We start from the raw sequence: 26100 nt of genomic DNA, 5'->3' as shown, positions 1-26100 counted from the left end.
GGGTGAAGCAGGATAGTGCCAGTATTGAAGAGCTATCTCCCCACTTACTTGTCATCTGAGTTTTCTCAGCACTAGCCACTGTGAGGTATTGCCATTGTATAACCTTGCCGGCGAGTCAGCCATGTGCTGGCTGGCATTGCTGGTCCGCAAGTTGAAGTGTTATTTTCTTGCGTAGCTGGTAGCCCTGGTAGCCCCCGTGCTTCCCGCCGCCAGACCCGCACCACCTCGCATCATCATGCCCAGGCTTGCGAGGATACACGCAGTACATTTCGCCAAGTATCYCAAGCATTAGCAAGCTCGAGGGACGCAGCGTGGATTGCCGTCTCGAGGAGAGAGGTGGAAAAGACTGCACTTCCACCGGTACATGTATCTACCTACATTGTGAAAATCACGCCTCGGTACGCAAAGGGGAAAGGGCGAAGCGAGCAACAGCCCGACAGCAACATCACGATCYTCAGGCCACTGAGCTGAWGATAGAGTTCGCCTGCCGGTATCTCACACCATGTCTCACACTCCGGCGGACATGTACAGCCTGCCTAGCAGTCTGCGGGTCATCTCCCTCAATTGCTGGGGCCTCAAATTCATCTCCAAATACAGACATGAGCGTCTCCTGGAAATCGGCAAACAGCTGGCTCACGCTTCCCCCACGCCACAGATTGTAGGCCTACAAGAATGCTGGACCCAGCAAGATTATCTCGCCATCCGCGAGCTGACCAAAGACATTTTACCCCATGGCAAATTCTACTTCAGCGGCATCTTCGGTGGCGGGCTGGCGATCTTGTCGAAATGGCCCATTGAGGAGAGTTCAATGTACCGCTATCCGCTGAATGGACGACCTGCTGCGTTCTTTCGTGGGGACTGGTATGTGGGAAAGGGTGTTGCATGTGCGCGAATCAGAATCGGTCCGGGAGTGAAGGATGTGGTGGAAGTTTTCAACACCCATTTACACGCACCGTATGAGAAGGAGCCGAATGATTCCTACATCTGCCATCGCACGGCCCAAGCGTGGGAGATTGCGAAGCTGATGCGTCATGCTGTCGAGCGTGGTCATATGGTGCTCGGACTGGGAGATTTCAACATGGTTCCGTTGAGTTTGGCGCACAGATTGGTAGAGGCGCATGGTGCCGTGAGGGATGTGTGGAGAATTATATATCCCGACTCGGCGTTGGGGAGTGCTGAAGGAGAGGCGGAGCGGGCTCGAGGAAGGGCTTGTCCGACCAGCAAGCAATGTCTCGAAGAACATGGTACGACCTGTGATCATCGCTTCAACACATGGCGATGGAGCAAAGAAATGCGCAAGAACTTGGAAAATGGCAAAGATTCGATCATCGATCCAGAAGGTCTTGATTCAAAAGCGAAAAGACTGGACTATGTCTTCTTCGCCGACAATGCGGAGCACAGTGGCCAAAGCTGGAGCGTCGACCAAGTGGAAGTCGGTTTCACTATGCGACATCCCACGTTAAGATGCTCTTTGAGTGATCACTTTTCGATCGAAACGACCCTCACTCGCAAGCCCGCTACAGCACCGGACTTGACAAAGCAAGCCTMATCGAAGATCCGCCACCTCGACCATGACACATATGTCGTGATACAGAACATGATAGACAAGTACGACATTCGCGAACGCAAGCAACGCCGCCTACGACTCACTCACTTTGGAGTTGAGCTTCTCGTCTCGATTGGCTGTCTCATCGCCGTATGGTGGTCGCCACGAAACTACGTTTCATTCATATTGATGCTCATCAGTACTCTTGGTTTGAGCTGTGGCGTGCTCGACGGCTTGATGGGTGGACTGTTCGTTGGCTCCGAGATACGTGCGCTGAAGGAATTTGAGTATGAGATCCAAGTTGCGGCTGAGAAGGCCAGAGCGTTGTATGGAAATTATTCGGAGGATGAAGGCAATGTTGAACAAGCAACGGAGAGTGCACTTCGCAGTCGCGATGGTATGACAAACAATGGCAAGGTACAATTATAGATTGAGATTACATATACTACTCTGTGAGCCAAACGAGTGGCTCACATTCTGTCTACTCCCCTAATTCGTCGCTGAAATCGACGTCAAGGCCGATCAAGCGCCTTCGTTTGTTTCCATCGTAAATCTCAAGGCAAATCTCATAGACTGTGGCATGTCCTAGATTACGAGCTCCGAGGTCGTGTATTAGATGTATTGCGTCGTCCAATCGTAAAATCGTAAACCTGATCATATTAAACGCTCTCAAGCGCAATGCTGCGCGCCTCGATATCTGAATCTTCCAACGCTGCGATCCACAGACAACGACTAAGTGCCTCGGGTTCCGGATGGAATGTATATCTGGAACTRGCCTCGGTAAGTCTCAGTAGGTTCTTTACGATGTTCGCTGCCGTCTGATAACGTTCAAAGTTGATCAGAGGTTCTTTTCCAGGAGCGGGCGAGTTGATGCGGGCAGACTTGAGTGCGTTGAACATCAAGTCATGGGTGTAGAGGCCGATGAAAGGAATGATCCCGTTGCTAGGCATAGCTGTCTCCATCTCTGCGCGGAGGTTGTTGAAGTTGCGCAATGGGCGGCAGAGTTGTTCGAGCTGCTCTAGCATTTGCTTCTCCCTTAGTGCAATGAGCGACCAGGTCTTGGTGAGGCGAGCGAGATCGCTGGATAGGAGTGCAAGAGTAATTTGGTACAAGGATGCATAATTGTGGAGCCGGTGGCAATGGCTGGCGATGTGAATGAATTTGGTAATCGTTCTCGCACGCTCACTTGGCAGATCAGTGAGGACGACTTCGGAGACACACCATTTGACGACCAGGTTGAAGCGCGCGATGACAATGTCGATTCCGTTGGCATTCTCTTTGTTGAGGTAATCCACCCAATTTCGAGCATGAGAAGGGCTTTGTTGCCAGTTCAGGCTGATCAAGTCTTTCCAATCCACCTCATCAAGCGCGTCTTTCTCGATGATTGTGAGCTGCTCAGCAATGACCTCGGACTCAAACGCCAAGACAAAAGGCATGTGCGAGCCGCTCTCTATTGAGTCGGGTGAGTTGCGGCCCCTCAGTTGACTTTCAGACCCCTCACGGACGGGGAATGGCTGATTCGCGGCTTGCTCTTGCAGCTTCGGATGGCTAATCTTCTCCTTGAGAGTCTGATTGGGACGTCGTAGAGGAATCCGCGGGAGCAGCTGTCTACGATCTGGAGACTGTGCATCAGCCCCTGCGGTTGAGGGCGGAGTCGTCGTTTGCTGGAATGGGCGATGCTCCTTTGTTCCATCGTTGGCGTTGTCTTCATAGTAGAAAGTTCGAACGCCCGTCTCGTCCTCGTGCTGATCTGCGATTTCCGTAGAGATATCGCTAATTGTTTCGTTATCATCCCACAAATATGCTCCTTGATTATAGCCAGACCATGGTCCCGCTCGGAAGCTCGGGTAATGGCTCATCGAGCCGTCGTCGACAACACTTGCCGGCTTTTGTATGAAAGAGAACGAATCTGGAGTCGAGGTCGCGGAGTAGCGATCGTATTTTGGGCGCAGGCTGGATCTTGCGGGAACAGCAAGTGACAGTTCTGAAGACGATGCAGTAACCCGTTTACGCAATGGTGCATAGGGCGTCAAGTAGGCCACCTTCGAGTCCACGGAATGTGCACCCGACTCTGACACACGAAATATGCTGGCACCCTGCGTCTCGGTCATGGGGCTGGTGATGTTCTCAAGTACAGGAGTCGATCCCTCTAAGAGGATACTTGCGTAGGGTAAGTCTGGACTTGGTCCCTCTTCAAAAGCCGGAGACGAACTGTATATACTTCTCTCATCGCCTGGGCTCTCTTTGCTGGTTCGGCCCGAAAAAGTGCTGAAAGGCGGGCTAGGTATCTTGCCTTCTAACTTGAGAAGGGCGTCCTCGATACCGCCACGCGTTTCCTCGTCGGGTATTCCTTTCAATCTCCGGGCCTCCTCTTCGAATGACGCGCGGAGTATGGGCTGCGAGGAGTGTGTCTGAAGCAGGGAAACCGACTTTTCGTTGCGAAGTACACCATTTGGCAAGCGGGTTCCACCCTCACTTTCAGACATCATTACAGATGCTGAGAGTGACCTTGATATTGTGCCTTCAGAGTGTGGTCGTGTCCTGATGCTGTTTCCATGGCCGGCAGCCCTCAAATCTTTCCCGCCTGGCTGTCTTCGCAACTGCGGGGGAAGAGCAGGCATATGCAAAGCAGATGGGTGTGCTGTTGATGACGGCCCACTCACCAGGGAAGCACGGCCATCGTCAATGGCACTCCACCTGTGTGATTTGGACGGCAGGTCGTGGAATCGAGAGTCGGGAGAGCGAATGTAACCGATGTGCATGCTGTGTGCTGTCTCCCGAGGGGGCCCCATGTCGACACCCAGGCCCTTATCATCTCGACAGCGGAACAATGGGATTGGTGCCATCTCTGACGACATTGTACTAAGCGATGGCAAGTCCGTGGGCATTGCCGGGAGCTCAGGCGCACCCGTGGCGTCGACGATGACGATCGATCGACTGCCAGTCGTTACATGGCTGTTCAACCTGGCGAAGTCCCTAGAATCGGGTTCGTAGGACTCGTGCATCTTACGTGGAACCACCTTGTTGGTCTGGAATGACTGGGAGCCATCTCGTCGTTCCTGCGGTGGTGCGGAAGTCGGGTTAGGCATGGATACTATTTTGGACAATCGTGTCTCTTCACGCGCGCCTTTGTACGAGGTTTCAATCCTTGCACCCAAAACGTCAACTCGCGGTGGCCCGCCGAGCTGCTGCCAATCAGGCTGAGGCTTTGGTTCTAATCTCTGAGAGCGATCAGAACCTCGTGAATTCCCTCGCGATCTTGACGAACCGGCCGAGTGAAGGGTCCTGTTGGGTGAAGTGCTGCTACTCGTCTTGCGACTACTCAACGCACGACGAACCTCGCCAACGAACTTTTTCACGCCAATGTGGTTGTGCCTCTCCCCAAGATAGCCTTCGGTGCCTGCGAATCGTGTTTCATTCAGCTCGGGGCCAGGCGTCACAGGAATGTTGCTGTCCACTTCTGGTGGTGAGGGTTGCAGCAGGATACCTCGTACGAGGCCACCAGTGATGGCAAACGACGGCAAATCTTTCAGCTCGATGTTGTCAGCCTTTGGAGACGACAGTGGCGTTCGTTTATCGCGCAACGCGTCAGAAAAGCTGCCGCTTCTTTTGTGCTGATGTGTTSGCCTGACAGCTTTTGCAAGCCTTGACTGTGGCATGGCTGGTACAGCCGGCTTCTCTGCCTTCTCTCGTGCTCGTGCTGTTGGGCGAAGAAGAATGTTTCTCAGAAATGGAACAGAGCAAGATAGAACCTCCATGCTCTGCTCGCTCAAGGGAGATGCGGGTATGCTTGCAGTACGATTGGTAATGACCGTTTCACGTGGGCCCGGGGAAGCCTGCGCTTTCTCATCTATCGGTTGCGTTTGCGGAGTAGTGATGTCGTTCAAGGCTCCAAATTGACGCTCGTACATGTCTGGCAGATCTATCGTGGTCAACTCGAATATGGAGCCGCGCTCGGTGGTGGGCCGGATCGTCAAAGGCAAGCTGACATCGGAGGATTGTGCAGATGGTGCTACTTGAGGATGGCCACCTGGGACGATATCTGCATCCGGGTCCGACTCCAATGCATCGGGCACAGGCCAGTAAAGCGCACAAGTCCTTCGCCAGCATTTCTTCAACTCCCCCACAATATTGATATCTGCATTCCCGCGATCAGGACGCTCGCGTAGAAACTTCACCAGATCGTTGACCATATCACAGAAGCTCTGCCGGAATAGGTCATTTTTCATGAAATCGTCGAGGAAGTAGTTTAGGATCCAATGACGAAGGGCTACAAACGTCCGAACTCTGGCAATCCGGCCGGCGTCGTTTCCATCGCCAAACGCCCATCGCATACGGGCGAAGAGATATTCAAGCACATCTTGGCACGTCATGAAGCTGCGGAACGTGAGGAAGAAGTCGGCCAGGAGTTCGTAATCGAGAAAGTCGGGAGATGTAATCTGTGCGATGAGCCTGGCGGGCGTCGCTGCAACGATCTTGCCATTTGTTGGATGATGGCGCACGACTGCAGGATCATTCAAGTTTCTCTCCAACTTTTCGAACAATCTGGCTGATATGGGCCCCGCTACTGATGTTCGTGCTGACGCAACAGCAGACCGCGAGACTCCGGAGGCGAGACTCGACGTATAAGGGCGAGACGGATTCATGTAGATGGGAGCTAGACTGCCGTGGTTCCCAGGTGGGACGGGGAATAACGTCTCGTACTCCTCCTTGGATAGTATAGACGACGGAACCCCGTCCACGGTAGATACGGTGTAAATGGAGTTGTGGAGATACGCCGTACCATAATCGCTGAATCGCGGGGTTCCCAATCGATAGTGTGGAATTTGTAAGTCTAGCAAGTGCTTGGGAAGCAGGTCGGTAGAGCTTCTACGTCGTCGTCGCTTCTCCTCGGCGGTCGGCGCAAGATGGTGGAGATCATTCGGGTTGTAGATTGTCCCCCGCGTCGAGCATGAGTGCGATCTTGTTCTGCGAAGGTCTTCTGGTGCAAAAATCATCGAAGAGACGTCTCCGTCTCTTGGTTCAATCACACTCTGGCCTCGGTCACCGCGTGGAGTCCATGTTCCAGAGATGTTGCTCGCACGCGGATCCCCGTAAAAGGATGTCCTCTCGAGGATTGTCGCGGGTGGTGTTGCAGGAGCATGGCTCACGGCGGTGGATGGGCCCATGCGACTTGGCTTGAGGTATAGCACGCCGCCTGCTCCGACATTGACCACGGCAAAGTGCCTTGGGGTGGCCTCGTCGTCCACAATCTGTAGCCGCCCATTGGTCGGAGTGTCGACTCGCCGGTGTCCGTCATTGCCATCGCCCACCCGAATCTTGGCTCCCACGGGCGACTGCTGGCGTTGTCGGTCCGCCTCACTTTGAGCATGGCGATGACGCCGGAGATGTATGGGCGGTCTTGCAGGCATGGCTCCGTCCTTCAATCGCCTGCGAGGGAGAAGACGGCGATCGGGCATGACGAGCCATTGGCTTTATTGCATTCAAGCGAACCGCGACGTGCTCGCGCTGTACGTCAGCGGACAACCACACGACGCCTCGATCAGCGCCTGTCGAGTCAGTGACTGGGTTTGATTGTCAATCTGAAGTCATGGGCCCGCTTTGCCTCTCGCGCCTACAGATTGCTTCTGGACCTCCGCACGAGTATCACCAGCTGTCTGCACTACTCCATCAACCGCCACTCTGCGCAACCCGCAGCAGATCTTGATCGCCATTTTGCGCAATGTGTAGGTGTGTGACAAGCAAAACCATCAGCGCGGGCCTGCAGCCGCGGCACGGGCGATCGACCCCGCGCCATGGCCTTGACTACTTTGGTCTTAGCGTAGTGCATGCGGCTGTAGAGCGACGATCTTCCAGAGATGTTCCATCGGACTGGTGTAACCATATGTGTATCGTGTATTGAATGCGCCCAAGTTTCAGATGAGAAAAGTCTATATCGCACTTCCTTGATCTACAGTATCATCGCAGGCCATATAGGCACGATAGCACCGTCAACAATCAACGACATTCCACCACTGGCATAATAGCACCGATTGGCGCCCGCAAAAGGCAAGGATGCATGTGAGATTTGGGTTCGGGATTCGAAGGCTGAGAACGAACCAACCACTGGCGTCATGGGTTGCCTTTTTGGACCCCTGCATGGATGGCGAGAATGGCGAAATGGCACGCCTTTTCGTCGAGCGGTACATCGCCTTTGCATAGCGACTGTCCCCAATCATCTCCAGATGCAGACAAAGGACGTCTGATTCGTCCCTCGTAACGAGCATGCGTGTGCTCCAACGAGTTCCTCGCGGTCTTGCACCAATCGCCGGGTCWCCACGTTGTCATACGTAGACCTAGCCGGATCTTAGTGGCTCGGGCCTCCATTATAATGCGCGTGTTCGTAGTGAATATGGCAAAGATGATTTATCGCCCAGGGATCCGGTTTCATTCGTCTGAAATCGGCAGCTTGCAACCACGAGACTGATCTTGGTCGATGCGTTACAAGCAAGGAAGTGCCAACTTCACTTCCCTCGTGGAGCACTCCCTGCGCGTGGGCGAACAATTCGATGCCGGCTGAGCAATTGCGAAACCATGAAGTGGCTCACGTCCTCATCACTCCAGTAAGAGAGATGACTGGCGATGGCAGCAATCAAGTTGATGTCAAAGGCGCCCTCCTGTATTGAAAAATCAACACGGCCAGTTTCTGCAGCACAACGTTAGCTTTTGGTCCAGCATTGACAGGCATCTTGATCAAATTGTATACGTCGCCCCTCCACAGCACGTAATACGCTACCATCAAGGATGTTTGATCCACGTGACACTTACGATTGAGTCGCCGCACTTTGCCCTCCTCTTTCCGCAGCCGTCTTCCACGCTCCTCTGCCTCAGCCCATTCTGAACTTCCCTTGACTGCTCCTGCACCGAGATCCCGTACCYCGGCATCACTATGTGCTAGTTTCCGCTGTCTTTCAAAGTCGCCCGAGAGAGTCTCGAGCTCGTTTTCGATCAAGGTAGGAGGATGCTGCTTCTTTTCGCTGGCTGTTTGAGCCTCCGTAGCAACGCGGTCAACACGACCCATCTTGGCAATCTCTGTACCATCTGCAGGCACCGGAGGCGCGACCGGAATTACACCTGCAGATATGTTTGTGCCAGCCCCTCCCGAGGTGCCGGAACTGTTTGTTCCTGATGGCATCGAGAGAGGTCCACTGCTTTTCGTCGCATTTCCAGTCGTCCTTGCCGTATCTTCTCCGTACCCAAGGCCTCGAGTGAGTAGGCTGGAGGCGACGCTAGACCACATGCTGCTAACACTCTTACCCACGCGGGCCCCTATGCCCGTGAAGCCTTGGCCGACAGGTGCTCCAAATATGCCCCGTTTGGTGTATGGGAGTGGTTGCGGTTTGAGAGAAGCCATCGCTGGCGATATTAAAGGCTCAAGGCGATAAGAGATTGGATCYGTCGGGTGGAAGATCTGGCAGGTCAGTCATGCCAAGTGCATGCAATCGCAAGCTACTTACATTGAAAATTTGCGCGCACTTTGGCCTCGAAACGGGATTCTCTCCGTGCACATGGCCAGGAGTAGGGGCAATGGGCTTTTTGCTTGGCGGACCGAACATTGGATCCTCCATACTTTCGAGGTCACTGGCGTCTCGAGAATGTTGACTCGATTCCCGCGCAGCAATCGTTCGTCCGCCTAACATCTGGAACAATCCGATTGGAGATCCGAGTGCATAAAAGTCCTCGACGGGGAAATCGAGCCTCAGACTCTGGTCGCCTCTGCGTTTGGCCTTGGGATGATGATCTTGTTTACAAAGGATGTCGAACATGATAGCCGAGCCTAGACTATGGCCGATGAGACTGACCTTGCCGCTGAAGGTGGGATTGCGTTGCATGAACAAGTGGTATATCCGATTGAGCTCATTCAACACGATGCCCGAGATGTGATCTTTGTAAGCCGGTGAGTCGTACAGCAGTATGTCCAAGGCAAGATCAGTGATGAGGTTCCGTACAGCGGGCACCCCGTCCACAGATATGTCCTACAGATCCGTTAGTAAATACACCGCATGAGAAATACCTTGAACATACTTCAAGGCTGGGATAGTCCTCGTCATCAGCATCCGTGTCGGCAATGTCGTGCTCCTTGCGATTATGCCGCAGACTTTGCTTTGGGAAATCCAAAAGATGTCGCCAACAGATGGGCAGCACTTGCWCTCGACTGTTGACGGTATCACTGTCACCCAGCTCAGCATTCAACGCTCTGAGATCGGGCGAATCCGCATAGACCGATTTCAAAGTCTTGCGCAAAGTATTGACATCGTGAACAAAATTGACGCTCTCTAGTCGCAAGCCCAGACGCTGACCTATGCCGTGGGTAACTAGGATGAGATGTTCGATCGGACGGTTTTGTTGATCGCCCTCAGTCTCCCGGTAGTCATCCTCCATCTCACGCTCGTCGCGCTTTCGGGCTTCCTCGTCCTGCTCCGCACGGTCTTGCGTCGACTTTGGGTCTTCTAGCAGTGCCGACATCTGTCGTTGAAGTGTCTGTCTCTTCTGTTCGGACATACTGGGTCTCTCCGCCTGAACCTCCTCAACATCTTCCTCTTTACCCTCGCCCTTCTTTGCTAAGTTCTTACCCTCCACCGTTTTATCGTCTTTCGATTCCACTTTCTTCGATGTATTGACATATCCTCGCGTGATGCGCAACCCAGCAAAGTGGCCTCCACCGGCGAAACGTTGATACATCGAATAGTTCATCCGAGACAAGAAGTCGTCTGTTAGAAGCCACGCTGTGGTTCCGTCCTGATAAGTGACGACAGAGTTCATATGCGCACCGAACAATCGATACGTGTTCTTGGGATGATTATCTGATCCGGGATCAAGCCCTCCCGGCTGCACAGTGTGACTGGCCTCCTCGGCTGCCTGCCGGAGGTCTGGCTGAGAAGGCTTAGATGGGAGTTGTGGAGAAGTTGGAATGTCCACATCTTGCCCTGAAGCCCAAGAGGCTGGCCGTGTGCGTAGTTGTGACGCTGACGGCGGCTTGGTGGTGGTTGTGGTGGTGGTGGTGGGTTTTGTTTGAGGTTGGGTGGTCGTCGCAGTAGGCAGCCGCCAGGCTTTGACTTTGAGGTATCCTTCCTCCAACTGGGCGGCGAGATTCTCGTCGCAAGGCTTTTGGATGTTGCCTTCTTGGTAGAACCAGGTACCTCGTCGGACATCGTACACAGGTCCTAACCAATAGGCTGGCGCTAGTTCACGCTTCTCCACGTCGACATCGAATAGATAGTCTWCGTTGACTGGTACTGTTATACTGCCAGGGTTCTGCTCGCCTCGGAGACTGATGTTGGGATTTTTGTGTGACCTTGACTGGGAGATATCGCCGCCTTGTAGCTCGTGCTGGGATCTAACTTCAGTGTCCTCCTGCTCCAACAACTTCTGAAATGAAGCCTCGATCGCTTTCGAATCGTTTGTCGAGAATGCAGAGTACTTTTTCGGTATTCCTGCGGACTTTTCCTCCTTGATTGTGCCAGCTGGATTTGGCCTTCGTTTGGGTATGTCGACGGCATGAAACCACTGCGGTCTAAGCGGTGGACAGTCTCGAGGATACGTCCTAGAGCTGAGCCTGTTCCGGTGGCTCACCACATGATCAGCGCCCTTGTTCTGGTGAAGCAATGCTGGCTCCGGTTCCAGCTCTCCATTCTTGCTCTTGACTGGCGGTAGGGTGGGACTTCTACTCCAGCTCGCGGGAGAGAGCTTGCTCAAGTATGATTTGCCGCTGTCCTGRGCCGCCATCCTCGTGTCGATGTCTGGACCTTTCCATCGAGACTCCAAACCCTTCAATAATGCTGCTGGTCCCTTGGGGAGCTTTGCCTCGAGGTCGATTCGCGGGATGTGATTCTTAACGAGTCGTGTCCAAGAGGACAGACGCGGTGGTCGTGCCAGCTTATAAACAGATCGACAGCTTTATCTGCCGGCCGTCGTTTCGAGCCTAAGTGACAGGGAAGAGAGGTTAGGTCCTGTAATCATATATAACAGACCACCGAAACGAGCAAGAAATGGGTTCAACTAAACATAGAGGCTATAGACATAGCAAGGGATGCGATGAAATAGAACCAAGGTCACGATACTCTCTCACATGCGTTTGGCATCTGACGTCGATCCGCAGACGATGATCCATCATCCCTGCAAGGAAAGTTGAGGCAGCAGCCGTCGTCTGTGCCTGAAGATCATTTTTTCTTTCCATCGAAACTCCCCACACGCAACGTACGTCTGATTTTCTCCATCATCATCCTTATCATCACACTGCAATGACTTCGACGCTAAAACGTCCGGCAGCATCACATCAATATGGCGAGCAAAACACCAGAGCATCTTCACATTGAGGAGCTCGTGAAGACCAAGATCCCCGCCAGCCCCATCTATGCATTTCTCCTCTCTGACATCTCGATCATTGCGGCCGACAAAGGCCGCGTGGTGGCTCGACTGCAGCTGACCGATTCGCATATGAATGCGTCGAAGAGTCTTCACGGAGCCGTCTCGGCTGCGATTGTTGACTGGGCTGGCGGCATGGCCATCTCCACGTACGACCTGAGGCCTTCCTCGGGTCCGTCTTTGGACATTCATGTGACCTATCAGTCGGGTGCGAAGGTTGGCGAAGAGATTGAGATTGAAGGGATTGCAGAAAGAGTCGGCGGCTCTATTGGTTTCACCAAAATCACCATCTACAAGGTAGAGAACGGAGCCCGCGGGACCATAGTCTCAGCAGGCACACACACCAAGTATGTGAAGGGCTCAGCACCTCCAAAGACTTGATTCTTCTCCCAAGCACAAACAGCCTATCTTCTTTGCGTCTGGCATGGTACATTCTCTTTGAATGACTGGACTCACTCGGATATGGCAAGATCAACGTCTGCAAGCTTTAGAACTCATTTGTGAGCGTTCACGCGCGGTGATCATTTGAGAATTAGAAAAGACTACAATCATATAACCTCAGAAAATGTTCCCTATTGCACCACGCATCCTCCCATTGGATACCAACCGTTCTTCATTTGCTGATTCCAAGATGTCTTCTTTCCACAACTCTGCTCAATTAGGCCCACTACATTGCTATTGCCTGATTAGTGTAGCCGAGTGGTGGTCAGTGATTCCGATGCCTGGCTCTTCCACAGAAGGGGAGTGCGCAGGATGTTCATCGCGCTTTGGTGGTCGCGATATCTGCTGTGCGCGGTGGAGCTGCCATTCTTGCTGGTGCTTGAATACTAGGAACTTACTTCGGAAGTGTAGCGATGAAGGTCGGACAGACCAAATCGGATATCGACAGCGAAAATAACAAGCGGAGACGAATCTGCTATGCCTACGTATTGTGCAGCGCATACCATGCCAATATGACGAGTGATTGAAACAATCCCAGACCACAGAATTATCGAGTGCATGTTCGAAGGACATTGCAGTGTTTTTGTGCGTCAGAGGTGGTTGTCTTCTCAGCATCATGGCACTCGTGCATTGACAAGTATTTGATCCTCGCGAATTGTGACGAAGGTGCGGGCATATGATCCTTAGGAATGATACCCGCTGTAAAGACATGCCGTACTGTGTGCTGTGTCGTAAGAACCCAAGAGCTGAAGTGAAGTGGTCACATGCAGGAAAGATACATGTATTTGGGATGATGCGAGCACTCGGCACAGAGGGAAGTCGCGCTAGTTCAAAAATTGCCAAGCACCGTCCCACGACACCTTCAATTCCTTTCTCTTCCCGCGACAACGACGATCATCAGTCCCAATCCACCCACCACATCCACCGGAGCATCAGCCAAGATGGTAAGAGACACTCCTCAGTGTTCTACGAGTCCTTCGCGAGCCAGCCTCCAATGTGCACCAGTCCGGCGATGGAGATGAAATACCCCTCGCGCTTGAATCGATTTGCGACAAGAGATGGATGAGTGACACATGAAGATCCGCCATGCGGTCACAATGCCATCTAGTCAGCACGGCACTCGAACAGCTTGTCGCTCACTTCGTTGTGGTGGCGCTATCCAAGAGCATGGAAAATTCGGATATGAGTTCGCAAATTGAGGATGCCGCAGGCGGACACACACATACATCTCCATCTCCACGCTGGTGACAGCAATGGACTTTGGCGACTCGGATCTTTTGAAGATCTCGAGCTTTCGCGATGGACTCTGGCGACTCGGGCCTGTAAATCTACGGACCTCGAGCTAACTTATGCCACCAGGTGAACGTACCAAAGACTCGCCGCACCTACTGCAAGGGCAAGGACTGCAAGAAGCACACCCAGCACAAGGTCACCCAGTACAAGGCTGGCAAGGTATGGCAATTGTCATCACCTTTCTCAGCAGCACATGCTGATGTAGTACCCAGGCCTCCCTCTTCGCCCAGGGAAAGCGTCGTTACGACCGTAAGCAGTCCGGTTACGGTGGTCAGACTAAGCCTGTCTTCCACAAGAAGGCCAAGACCACCAAGAAGGTCGTCCTCCGGTTAGAATGCACCCAGTGCAAGACCAAGGCACAGCTCGCGCTCAAGCGTTGCAAGCACTTCGAGTTGGGGTACGTGGATGCGAATATTTCAGTCGTCGGAGAGTGCATACTGACATCATCTCCAGTGGTGACAAGAAGACCAAGGGCGCTGCGCTTGTCTTCTAGACGATCATGTCTTGTTGATGGCGCATGGGATTTGGGAAGAGTGGCTAGGCTGTTAGCATCAACACGGGAGCGAGAAAACCTCTCATCCAGTTGCAATTCACGACGTTCCGGATTCTGTTCAAGTGGCATGACCGCTCTTCATCCTTGTCCATCTCAATGTGAATTCTCGATTGATACGCTGCCACAATCTGCTCTGTTCCGATCCATTGAAGCCCATAATCTTCACCCCATCTTCGTTCCGACGTCTAAATACTCCTGTCGGTAGATGCTCGCCTCTCCATCCCTCTCAAAAAACTCCATCTGCGGCGGAGCCGTCCACGTCTTCTCCGATTTTGGGAACATGGTAGCGTAATATGGCTTCGTCATCTGTTCATTCTCAAACCAAGTTCGATCCTTCGCCCAGACTTCCACAAAGCGAAATGTTCCAGGTTCCTTGGGATCTTGACAGATGTCGAAGAGAAGGCATTCTTTCTCCTGCGCGCAGGCACTCCAGACTGGTCGATGCGCTTCTTTCCACTCTTCGATCTTGTTGGGATCGACCTTGAACTGTAAGAGGGAAAGAATTAGTCTAGTCACTGCTCTTTCGGCTTTGCTTTTGTGAAACTTGCGGTGATGAACACTGTCAGTTGCGGCATTATGGTGCTGACCTGGCTCTGATTTGGGGTATTATACGAGTTCTGAAATTGTTCGTTCTAAAGTGAGATATATCCAAGCTACCTTATGCAAGAGAATGGTGCGAGCTTTTGAGTGCTGATGACATCGCCCCTCGCTCGGATATAAGCCTATTGTTGTTCTAGATTCCGTGATATCATAAGACCGCTCGTTGACAATGCCCAGGACATTGTGACTCGTCAAGATTGCGGTGTTGTTCTTGCAACAACAGCTCTGAAGATCCACGACAGGAAGATCAATCCGTACTGCCTTTACGTTTCCTGTGCTGTACACAGCTGCTTCCAACCTCGCAATCGATTCGCTCCTCCTCGTCGGCATGATGACACACCTCAACACACCTACTAGCCGGAGGAAGCAGCCTGGCTCATGTTCAGGAGCCGAATCAATTGGAGATCGAGGATTGAATTGTGCCAACGACACGCGCCCAACCCAACCAGCCATTCATATCAAAGGCCATCTCATGTTTCGCCCATCAACATATCCTCCCATTCTGGCTACATGAGTTGGCAAATCGACACATCGCGTGCGGCCAWCTCAGCAGGCAGTCACCTTAGAATGTCAGCCCTGATCTGCTGTTGCGTCTCGCGAGTAGGCTAGGTGTTCCTGCTGCGATTATAACCTAAGCCGGGCTACCTTTGATAGACAATATCTGGGATCACCAATATTCGTCGACGAGTGACCTCATGTTTGACGTTGCACCCACGCTGCGAGCTCCGCAAAATTGGGATCTATCTCCGAGACCAGTGGTACAAGCTCGTCCACAAGCTGCTTACGATAGCCCGTAGCCCACCAATTGCTCTCGAGCTCGCGGAAGGTGACACTCCACAACAAGACAATAGCGCTCGCCAATGGTTCCTGGTTGCTCAAAGCATCCATGAAGGGCGATCCTACAAAGAGGAGCCATGCCAGAATCCTGTTCGGTTCATCTCGATGCACAACGAATACTTCCTGGAGCAAGTCAATGGCGGCAATGTACTCAGTACCAGGTTCGTGTTCGCCGGCAGTGTTTATGTCTGGAGCTGCACACATCAGGTTTGCGTCTTGAGGGGGGGTCTTAGGCTTGCGATGTCCACACTCGTTTGCTCTGCGGCGCAAAAGTTCAAAGAATTCCTCAGCCCGTGGAGACAACATCTCCAGGTTGTTATGCTTACACCCATATGGTGGAAAGAGGGTGGCATAGGTATCAGCGTCGACCAAATCCGCCGCGGCTCTCAACACATAAATCGTGCCTCTCCACAAGTGAGCTAGTTGATGTGCAGTTTCCGTTGGTCTCAAACTGGTCCGCGTAGTCGAATCCACAGCTCGCACCGCCAAAGCCAGCATCCCAAGGGCTGCCGAGCAATGGAACATAGCTTGACACTCCGCGGCACYCAAGATCGGAAGTTGCTGGCGACAGTATGCCAGTGCCTGCGACTGATACCTCGAAGCCTGCGAGTAAAGATCAAACGCGTCAGCAATGTCTCAGACAACATGAGCTGGCTCAGCACTCTCGGAGATATTGTCAATCGATGGCCGCGTGGAGTATGTCCATTCGCGTTGTCTTCGAGAGAAAGTCTCAAGACAGTCTGCTGCCTCTCGCCGTACTCACTTCCACGATACGTTCTTGAGCCTCGCCAGGCTTGAGATATGCGATGTGCAGAGATGTGAATGCAAAAAGGGCGTCGAGAAGAAACGGGTGCTCCAGCCCGAGACGTGGCATCACGGCGAGTGCATTGTGTACAGATGGAGCTTGTATTGAAATGCTCTCGTAAGTCGAGATGCTGTACTGATGCATGAGTTCGAGCTCTTTGGTGTGTGCCTGGCGTTGTTGGGCGTATCCGGTCTGGCCAGGTCCGCTTGCACCCAGAGAAGGGCGAAGAGTTGGGTTTTCGTACGAGCATGGCTCCTTTCTCCGAGTGCAATTGGAGCACAAAGGTCGGATCTCGTCGCACTAGGTGAGTATCGTGTCAGTGTTGGCGAACTTGTTATAGGACAACCTTAATGCTAGGTGACCATATGTTTCAGCACGGATCTTAGTATCGCCCGTCAGACGAGCATACAAAGGGTGACTCTCTGCTCCAAAGRGTGGCCAGCTTACCTTGACACGACGCGCTTTGCATTGACTATAACGATATGTGTTCAGCGCTGGAGACGACTTGGGCTGGCCGATTGTTCACGTACTCGCAGCCAAAGCGGGACTTGGCATGGCTTCTCCTCTCTCTATCCGTCCTATTTGGCATACTTCGAGGACGCTCTGTCGAATGCACACTATGGCTGTGGTGAAGTGGCTCTTTCTCGCCCTTTCAGCGAGACAGAATTGTGGGAGTGAGACAAGAACTGTCAATCAAGGAACGAATCCCATGATTTTGCAATTGAGATACTTGAAATGAAAAATGTAGTGTGTAACACGAGAGGGGAAAAAACAGCTCCAGAAAGCATCACGAGCCCAGTATAGAAGTGGATGTTGATGTTGATTGACATGGAATTGGAGGCAGGATCTACCTTAGCCACAAAGTTTAGCGCTTGAATTTAGTTATGCAGCGCTAGTAAAAATAGTTCTTAGCGTTTGCCCATGATGCACTTTGATGGTCTACTTTATCTCATTTGGTTCCTCCAACCAAGATGTCCGTGTGCGCCAAATGCAACAAGCCGCTCGAGGTCGAGGTCGACAACTTCGACAGCGATGATGAGGATGTTGAGATGAGTGGCGGCAGCTCATCTGCACAACAAGCTTCACATACCGTGCCGGACGATGTTCACTTGCCTTGCGGAGATCACTTCCATTGGGTAAGGTTTCCTGTGGCAGTCGTCGACAAGGACCCCTCCAGACTGACATTCTTTCGAATAGGAATGCCTCCTCGATTCCTACGAGCTCTCCACTTGTCCCAAATGCTCGACCGACATTTCCTCGATGCCAGCTTCAGGATCTGCCTCCAGCGCCATTCCTCAGATCCTCGTCGATCTCAACAACGAGGGTGGTTTGCAGAAATCGCTTGACATCTTCCCAATCCTACAGGAAGAAACATATCTTCGCGCATACCCAGAGGAGCGGAAATGTCGAGCCTTTTTGGAGTTCTGCCGTGAAGGCGACCATCAAGCCATTGCCGATTTGCTGCTGAGCTGCGGCGAAGAGGACGAGGAGGACATGGAGGAATCAGGACCGAGCAAGTCAGCTGACGAGATCTTGCGCTATCAAGACACATTCGGAGATATGCAGTCTGGCCTGCATGCGGCCGCCGCCAATGGGCATCGCGAAGTCGCATGGCTGCTGCTACTATTGGCGAGTGAATATCCCGAGTTGGAATTTCCTGCTCTCGTATACCAGGAGGCGGCGACTCTTGGGGTCATGCGCGAGGATCAGACTGGTAAAGTTGACATTCGAAGCCTGCGAGACGAGCAGGGTAGAACCGCAGAGGACATCGCAAAAGAGGCCGGGACTATCTGGAACGGATGGATTGGCAATGGAAGACTGGCAATATGACACCTTTTTTCCGACCTGGAAGACTTGCCAGCCACAACGGCTGCTTTCATACGCCCAAACGGCCCAGCGCAAAGGCTTGCTGAAATGGAATGCACATGATCATCTCATGTTTGAACTGAGCAACACGGCATCTACGCATAGCAGCGTTCCGTAACGCTGCAGATATACCAAGTCTTCTATGCGCGAGAAGGCAGCCTTGTCAGCGACGAACGAGGTTCTAGGGATATAAGATGGTAACCTGGTTCCATCTGGGGATCTACCACGGAAGTCATTCGGCCGCGTCCACCAGAACACTGTCATGAGTGTAAAAGATCTCTGGAGTGTCATCCTGAAATTTGACGGGGCTTTGGTGTAGTGGTCACATTCGTAGGGGCTTCGATGCTGTTATCTCTCTCTACAGCGTCGGGGTGGGACACCTCCTTTCGTCCCAGTACCAGCAACTACGTGAGGCAGGATCGAAACCTGCAGGCTCCAATTGCTTTCGCTGTTCGTCTTCTTTTGATCTTCTCATGGTGCATGGGATAGATCGTCTCAAACTTGTTTGTCTGGCAATTGGAAAATCATTGGTGAAGATTGCTCTATGCGACTCATCGATTACAACGCTCTTGAACGGGCAGACTTGTTAACAAACCTGGCATGTCATGTCGAGAGTCGATTGTGCCTTGAAACAGTGCTACCTTGAATATTACGTTTCTTGTTCATATATCGTTACGAAATGTCGGCAGGCCGGCAACCATCGATTATACTTTTATTTTTGGTGTCTGCCTACAAAGCTAGGTAGAAGTCATGTCCGCGTAATGCACGGATCACGTAATGCACATTAACTTCCTTTATTACTACCAACCTTTAAAATTGAATATTATTACAACTAACGGTCTAATTTATATGTATAATAGCTTAAAATTATCGTAATAACTAGTTCTTTAATGTCTAAATAGCACGTAATTATTACTTAAGTATGCGCCTCGTATTTAGACGGGGGGCTAGAATAGCCGGAAAGCTACCCTCTAGCAGTTAGAGGGCTATAACTAACGACTTATTTATAACTAGAGCCTTCTTGTTACGTAGCTTCCTAGCTAGCTTACGTACGGAGGCTTAAAGAGTCTCGTTTACCTGTTTTTAAATAGCTAGGGCCTCTACCTATCTCTCCTTCTTAGCCTCTTTTTTAGCCTTTAACCGAGCTCGCTCCTCCTTAGCCTATCTAGCCTATTTATCCTTTAACTACTTAGCAACCTTTATAGATATTACTCTCTAAGCCTYCTTAGCCTTTTTATCTACTTTAGCTTATTCTTTAGCTATAAGAGCTGCTTTACTAGCCTTAATTTTGCTTAGTAAGAAGAACTAAGTAGGTTAGTCCTTTAGTATATTAAATAACGCTTTACTACGTTACCTCTTCTTTTTTTTATAGCCGAATATATCCTTTAGGCCCTTATTCTTATTCTTAAGGAGTTAGTTCTAAGTTTAAAGATATAGGATAGTGTTTTGTAGCTTCTAAACCTTATAGCTATCCGACTCTTATACAGCCTTACGAACGAGGGTTTTAAGCTTCCGCTAGTTACTATCCGAGACTATAGAGGTTTCTAATATTCGTAATTACGGCCGTAAGAATAGCTATAAGAGTAGCTATAGTTTAGAGGGCTCCTTAACCTTTAACTTATCTAAAACCTCGGAGGGATTAAATAGCTTAAGTCTAGTCTTGCGCTAGCCTAAAGCGATGTTCTTTACTATAAAAGCCTTTAAAAACGCCTTATTAAATATCCTAAAGAAGTTACGCTTTAATACGCTTAATAGGCCTAAGCTATAATATAATAACCTCTCTAACTCTTAGCTATAGTAGATACTAAGGGTAGCGAATAATAAGACATCTAACGGCTATAACCGGTACGTTAAATATAGTAGATAGATAGCTAATATAATTCGGTTAGTAAGGTAGTACTTAAAGAAGGCTATATTAAGATAACTACCGTGTCTATCTATATATAAGAGCCGCTACTTACGTAGTCTAGCCTTGTCCTTTATAAAGCGGTTAAATACTTACTTTAACTACTATAAACTAAGGTTATTATCTGTCTAGCCGTTTAGTAATAAAGCTATAAAGCAACCGGAGTAATCTAGCTCTATATCCTGCACCTATAAACTCTAAAGATTACTAGTAATAGCTTTATAAATTAAGGCTAGTAGTAGTAAGGTTAAATCTATATATATATATATAATGTAGGTAATCTACTTACGGTTACTATCCTATAGAGGTCTAAGTATAAGCTTTTGTTCGTAGTGCGTCTTCGTAAATATCCTTTTTGCCTTCTAAACTACTCTAACTATAAATCCCTTCTTATCTATATTATACGTGTTTTATAGTAATATCCTATACTTCTTAACCTTCTCTTAAATAAGTTCGAAGTACTATTAATACGACGTATAGCTATCTGCCTTTTTCCTTAACTTATCTAACGGATTAAGGTATCTTAAATCGAGCTCTTTATAACGATTAACGAACTATCCGGTCTACGAACGAGCTAGTAAGTAGCCTAAGATATCGAAAGTAAGGTTCCGAGTTATTAAGGGAGTAGGAGGGATGCTATATAATATAAGTTTGTTAATATATCGATAGAGGGTGCGTTCCTATTAATGCGATAATATAGACTAGTTTTCGGCTTTCTCGGCTATCGAATTAGTAACTCTATTAAAGCGACGACTAAGCGTGCTACGGCTCTTAGAAATTAATTCTAAGACGCGCGAAATGTTCGGCTAGTTAGAGAGTCTTAGTTCCTGCAGCGCAGCGTCCATTTTAGTGTTGTAGTTATGTAGTTATCACGCGTTAAAGATGTAAGAGTTTTATCGTTTAGAGGATCAAGTGTGCATTACGTGATCCGTGCRTCACGCGGACATGACTTCTAGTTAGGCCCAACCTTGCGTGTATCGTCTACTTCATTGTACAACTCACCAACTCGCTCCCTTGCTAAAGGTACAGGGCGCTCTACAACCATCAAAATTTATCATGACGACGGAATATGCGATGATGGCGTCCAAATCCATCCGTCTCACTGCGACAATGTCTCACCCGCGCCACCAGTCGAAGCCTCACGCCTCGTGGCCTCACAGTGATTCGCGATCTCGGATATCTAGACCCAACTCAATTGTTCGCCGTTGACGAGAGAGGTGTTTATTTCTCATTCTATTCTCTCGCGTCACCTCATCTCGCACCTCTAAAAATCACCAAGCAGCATGCTAGGAGCTTTCCTCGGCCACATCCTGCTCGTCGCAGGCGCCGGTCTAGTCGCCGCGCAAGGCACCTCAATCATATACCCAACAACCGCAGCTCCAACAGCAACCATAGCCCCAGGCCTCCACAACTACGAATACGCAGGTTGCTGGAACGAGACGACCAATGTCCCCAATTCGGGCGGACTGCGTGCTTTGAACAATGGCAACACGGTGAGYCTTGTCCTCATCAACTTACTCGGCTTTTGGGAAGCATGTGCTGACGGTGTGTCAACTGCAGTCCACGACCAACGACATGACCATCGCCGAATGCCTCGATTACTGTGACAATGCCTCAATGAAGTACGCCGGCCTTGAATATGGGCGTGAGTGCTATTGTGCGCCATACCTCTCCGTCCTCTCCGAGAAGCTGAATGAAACTGCTCGTTGCAACTTTGCTTGTAATGGGAATGGGTCCGAGATTTGCGGAGGCCAGAATGCGCTCACGCTTTACAACCGCACGTCTGATGGGATGAGTATGGCCTGGGGTTCATCCCCAGGTGGAGGAGCTGTGTATGGCGTTGCAGCCTTGGTTTCGCTTGCGTTTGCTGCCTATTTGTGAGATTCCAGGAGCTGGCGTTCAATTGAAAGATGGCATCTGGACACGGCTTGGAGCGAGTGAGGAGCGTTGATTGAGGTACAATAATGATCTACCAAAGAAGAAGAACTTAGGTAGGTTCGACAACATAGAGGATGGAACAACGCCATCATCTCCTCGAAAACTGGCCATCGCAGCCAACCGGGAGGATTGTAGGTCTCGAGAATCCTGTTCTTCTCACTCTGCCATCTTCCTTCAAGATGATGTGCTTAGGTCGCCTGTAAGTATACCCGAAGAAGGCACCCTTTTTCCTCAGCTCCATTACTGTCTTTGCCACGCTTGGATCACGAAGCGCTTTATCTCGGGCTCGCTTCTTCTCCTTTCTCGGCTTCGCTGCGGCTGACGGCGTGTCTACACACTTGCCATTCTTCGCTCGCAGCTTGGCCACCTCTTCCTTTCGAGCACATCTCCATTCCTCATATCTTTCGCCGTAGTGCTGCTTGACGCGATCCAATTCACCATACGCACAACCTTGGAGACCCAGCTCGAATTGCTCCAGCCATTCCCTTTCTGCCTTCCGCCGTTCTAGCTCAAGTCTGTGAGATGATGATCCTGATGCCTCCTGTGAGGCACCCTCGCCAGCATCTTCCTGGAGGCTTAGTGTACTAGACAACTCATCTGTGATGATGTCCTTCTCGTCCTCAAAGTACTTTGTAATGGACTGATTCTCTCGGACACGAGGCACCCACGGAGGCGGCATGAGGTGTATGCGGGTCCACGGGATACCGCGAAAGAAATCATGTGATTTGATGTCCTCCGCTCCATTTGGATAGACATGCGAAGCTAGAGGACTGACGTGCGCGGATGCTGTGGAAAGGCGTCTGGGTATTCTACCTTCAGCATACCGGTACCTGCGGGAACTAAGTCGATTTTCCTTGTCGGTCAATATCCCTTGCAACAGATCGACAGCAGTTTCGCTGGGCGGCGGGAGCTGCACGGGCTTCGACGATGATGGTCGTGCCCAACGACCTTGGTCGGGAAATGTCAGAGTATCTTTGTGCGCAACGATGCTGTCTTTGGTGCGTTGGCGGTTTTCGCAGTAAAAGGGGGTCCTGCCGTAGAGACATTCGTAGAGAATGATGCCGATACTCCACCAGTCGCAACGACCATCGTACTGCTGTCCCAAGATGACTTCAGGGGCCATATACTGACTTGTGCCGACGATGCTGCGAGCTAGCTTGCGCTTCTCAACTCGATTTCGCCAATTGAGAAGGCCTTCACGTTGTGCTGCTTCCTCGGCATCTTGCTTGCGGTCCTTGTTCACGGGTCGTCCGACATGTGCCTCTCCGTCTTGTTGGAGATCGATTTCGTCGGCGACGTCTTGCTCATCACCTCTAATGCCAATCCCCAGTTTCTCTAGCAAGGTCTCGCGCTGGCCATTGTAGTATGCTTGACTGTGCGCCCAATGGCCATTGAATGCGAGACCAAAGTCAGAGATCTTGAGATGCCCTGAGGAGCTAATTAGAAAATTGTCCGGCTTGATGTCCCTGTGAATCCACTCCATCCTGTGGGCTTCTTCGATGCAAAGTATCATCTCTGCCACGTACTACCGGGCAACCAATTCATCCAAGACGTCCTCGCGAAGTAGCATGCCCAAGAAATCGCCTCCTATCATGTACTCCATAACCAGATAGAGATTAGTGTTGTCTTGGAAGCTTGCTAGGAGTGGCACGACCCAAGTTGAGCCTTCTGCTGCCACCAAAAAGTCTCGCTCTGCGCGAAGATGGCCTTCTTGACAGGACCGTAGCATCTCAGACTTGCGAATGACTTTCATTGCAAACACGTCCGAGATCGGCTTGCCACTAGGGAGGGTACGTTTGGCTTTGCCGTCCGAGTTGGCGATGTCCGTCATCGAGCTGTCGTTGTCCACGCTCGCCTCCGGAACATCAGAGCTCGGCTTGGGAGTATTGGATCTGTGGCGCTCGGTGACCAGGCGAACAACACCAAAGCTGCCTCTACCCAGCACTCGGATCATGTCAAACCCTGCGATCGAAATGCCTTTCGTCTCCCGTYGAGTAAGCGCTGTGGACTTCAACAGCCGCAGTTGTCGCAAGTGATCACTCTCACACCTGACCCAGAGCTGTCGGGTGGAATGTCGCTCGTCGTGAGACATACCGAGATCGCGCATGCGCTGCTCCAGCTTCTTGCGGCGAATGGAGCGCGGAGAGCTTCCGCTCATGAGTAAGTTGTTGAAGTGGAGCTCCAAGGCACATTTCGCGGCGGCAGCGTTTTCAGCCGTCGCAATGGACGGAACAATGCCCTCAACGGTGGCATCTTGCACAGGAATCAGCAGGAATCGACGGCTGTCTTCCTCTATTGGAGGCAATGCACTTTCCTCCCAATGACCAAAGCCTTTGCTCGAATGCCGTACGTCTTCTGGAGTCGCTCGAGCGTATCGGGAAGCAAGGGAGTGCGGAGACCCAAACGAGGTCGCAGCAGTAGACGCGGTACTCACTGGTGACCAGAAGGAGTTGGCGTCGCGGCCAGATGTTGTTGAAGACGAACCGGGAGAAGAGACAATGTTCTTCTGAATTGAGTCTGGAAATGCCTCGACATTAGTGCTGACGAACGGCGCAAGAGGCTTGGCCCGAGCATTGGAGCGATGTACTACAGTATCTAGAGCGGGCGTGCCGTTGAACTTCGCAACCAGAGACTCCATGGAAATCTTGTGAGACTGCATGCTGGTATCGGACTCGTGCGATCCACCTGCAGGCGTTGCGTGAACTCGACGATATTTAATCCCGGGTCCGTCGACCTGCATATCATCCAACCCGAGAAAGCGGACTGAGCGCTTGCTTCCAGGCACCTGGCGACCGCCGCTTCCATGAGTTCCCAACTGTTCTTGACTGGCGAATGGTCTACTGCTTGTGTCTCCATGGAACATCGCCGAGGAAAGCGGAGCGGCAGTGCGGTGTTTCGGTAGAGCAAAGTTCATGATACACTCTGACGAGTGCGGCGTTGGTTCTGGCGATGCACCGTCCATCGTGCTGCTCGATGGCGAGGCTTGCGCCGCTTTTGGGACAACTGGGGAGGCCATTAGCAGCGCGACATCGATTGGGATGTTTGTTAATATACCCCTCGAAGACCTGGTGGGCAACAGACGGTCAAAGTATCGCGAGACCTTGTGTCGACACCTCGCAAGCCGAGATTTCGACGGTCCAAGAGAAGTGGTATCGCCCGAGGCAAAGTCTTTTTGCGGATGCTTATCAAACAGTTTGGACAGCTTGCTCCTGAGTGAAGGCGACATGTGCTTTTTGGAAGATCCTTCCTGTCTGGCCTTCTTCCGCCTCAAGGCCTGGTTGTGGAGGAAGGCTTCCATGATATGATGAGCAATAGTATGTGTGATAAGAGTGCATAAGGGATCTATGAGCTCGAAGTCGAATTTAAGAGCCGTTTAGAAGGAGAGAAGAAAGTGGAGAGTGAGACAGATGGTTCAACAATGAAGGCACGAGCACTGTTGCTCCTTACCTTCGTGCTCCGTACTTCACCATGACAGTTTCCCCCATCGGGTCTGTAGCAAGGGAGGCAGGACCTCGATGATGAGGTCGATATTGATTTCACTCGCGGAAGTAGGTACCTTTGCTCATATGCTCGAGCGTAGAGCGTCTCGGCCCATTGGAGTGATGTGTGCAGCCTACGAAATCGACTGCAGCTCACTTTTGCAAGGTCCTCGATGTATCCAGTCTAGAGCAACATGCCAAGGGCGTTGATCCGCTTTTGGCCAATTCCACTCCGGTGCGTAAGAAGCCTGCACCTCGTTTACTTGTCGGCCAGTATAGGTGATGAAAGTGTATCCTCCATCGCGACTTTAGCATCTATCGAGGTCTGTCGAGGAACCGTAACCTCTTGTACCGAATGCTGTGTATCCGCGTCATTACGTAGACCAAAAATCGTTGATCAGGGTCGTAGTACAGACGTGAGTGTTTCCATGG

General features: G+C 51.2%; 11 protein-coding genes; 5 read left to right on the top strand and 6 right to left on the bottom strand.

Moving 5' to 3' along the window:
• Nucleotides 1-502: 502 nt before the first annotated feature.
• Nucleotides 503-1975, top strand: RCC_00256 (probable sphingomyelinase family protein; the record flags this gene model as incomplete). The annotated part of the gene is made up of 1 exon (XM_023765410.1): nt 503-1975. The coding sequence occupies one exon, from the start codon at nt 503-505 to the stop codon at nt 1973-1975; it is 1473 nt and encodes a 490-aa protein (XP_023621178.1).
• A 230-nt stretch (nt 1976-2205) lies between these two features.
• RCC_00255 (uncharacterized protein) lies at nt 2206-6957 on the bottom strand (the record flags this gene model as incomplete). The annotated part of the gene is made up of 1 exon (XM_023765409.1): nt 2206-6957. The coding sequence occupies one exon, from the start codon at nt 6955-6957 to the stop codon at nt 2206-2208; it is 4752 nt and encodes a 1583-aa protein (XP_023621177.1).
• A 1092-nt stretch (nt 6958-8049) lies between these two features.
• On the bottom strand, nt 8050-11311 carry RCC_00254 (related to phosphatidic acid-preferring phospholipase A1, contains DDHD domain; the record flags this gene model as incomplete). XM_023765408.1 has 4 exons in its annotated part: nt 8050-8231; nt 8354-8996; nt 9043-9561; nt 9611-11311. 4 exons carry the CDS (start codon nt 11309-11311, stop codon nt 8050-8052), a joined length of 3045 nt encoding a protein of 1014 aa, XP_023621176.1.
• A 555-nt stretch (nt 11312-11866) lies between these two features.
• RCC_00253 (related to thioesterase superfamily member 2) lies at nt 11867-12331 on the top strand (the record flags this gene model as incomplete). The annotated part of the gene is made up of 1 exon (XM_023765407.1): nt 11867-12331. The coding sequence occupies one exon, from the start codon at nt 11867-11869 to the stop codon at nt 12329-12331; it is 465 nt and encodes a 154-aa protein (XP_023621175.1).
• Nucleotides 12332-13332: 1001 nt separating this feature from the next.
• RCC_00252 (60S ribosomal protein L44) lies at nt 13333-14177 on the top strand (the record flags this gene model as incomplete). XM_023765406.1 has 4 exons in its annotated part: nt 13333-13335; nt 13751-13843; nt 13897-14081; nt 14138-14177. 4 exons carry the CDS (start codon nt 13333-13335, stop codon nt 14175-14177), a joined length of 321 nt encoding a protein of 106 aa, XP_023621174.1.
• Nucleotides 14178-14399: 222 nt separating this feature from the next.
• Nucleotides 14400-14812, bottom strand: RCC_00251 (uncharacterized protein; the record flags this gene model as incomplete). XM_023765405.1 has 2 exons in its annotated part: nt 14400-14723; nt 14786-14812. The coding sequence occupies 2 exons, from the start codon at nt 14810-14812 to the stop codon at nt 14400-14402; spliced, it is 351 nt and encodes a 116-aa protein (XP_023621173.1).
• A 718-nt stretch (nt 14813-15530) lies between these two features.
• On the bottom strand, nt 15531-17068 carry RCC_00250 (uncharacterized protein; the record flags this gene model as incomplete). XM_023765404.1 has 4 exons in its annotated part: nt 15531-16277; nt 16438-16779; nt 16927-16951; nt 17010-17068. 4 exons carry the CDS (start codon nt 17066-17068, stop codon nt 15531-15533), a joined length of 1173 nt encoding a protein of 390 aa, XP_023621172.1.
• Nucleotides 17069-17450: 382 nt separating this feature from the next.
• On the top strand, nt 17451-18309 carry RCC_00249 (uncharacterized protein; the record flags this gene model as incomplete). XM_023765403.1 has 2 exons in its annotated part: nt 17451-17615; nt 17677-18309. 2 exons carry the CDS (start codon nt 17451-17453, stop codon nt 18307-18309), a joined length of 798 nt encoding a protein of 265 aa, XP_023621171.1.
• Nucleotides 18310-21534: 3225 nt separating this feature from the next.
• Nucleotides 21535-22132, top strand: RCC_00248 (uncharacterized protein; the record flags this gene model as incomplete). XM_023765402.1 has 2 exons in its annotated part: nt 21535-21744; nt 21812-22132. The coding sequence occupies 2 exons, from the start codon at nt 21535-21537 to the stop codon at nt 22130-22132; spliced, it is 531 nt and encodes a 176-aa protein (XP_023621170.1).
• Nucleotides 22133-22277: 145 nt separating this feature from the next.
• On the bottom strand, nt 22278-23702 carry RCC_00247 (uncharacterized protein; the record flags this gene model as incomplete). The annotated part of the gene is made up of 1 exon (XM_023765401.1): nt 22278-23702. The coding sequence occupies one exon, from the start codon at nt 23700-23702 to the stop codon at nt 22278-22280; it is 1425 nt and encodes a 474-aa protein (XP_023621169.1).
• A 12-nt stretch (nt 23703-23714) lies between these two features.
• RCC_00246 (uncharacterized protein) lies at nt 23715-25151 on the bottom strand (the record flags this gene model as incomplete). XM_023765400.1 has 2 exons in its annotated part: nt 23715-24151; nt 24284-25151. The coding sequence occupies 2 exons, from the start codon at nt 25149-25151 to the stop codon at nt 23715-23717; spliced, it is 1305 nt and encodes a 434-aa protein (XP_023621168.1).
• Between the last annotated feature and the right edge of the window lie 949 nt (nt 25152-26100).

The sequence above is a fragment of the Ramularia collo-cygni genome (genome assembly GCF_900074925.1).
Source record: "Ramularia collo-cygni strain URUG2 genome assembly, contig: RCC_scaffold01, whole genome shotgun sequence".
Lineage (NCBI taxonomy): Eukaryota > Fungi > Ascomycota > Dothideomycetes > Mycosphaerellales > Mycosphaerellaceae > Ramularia > Ramularia collo-cygni.
This window is presented reverse-complemented; position numbering and strand designations above follow the sequence as displayed.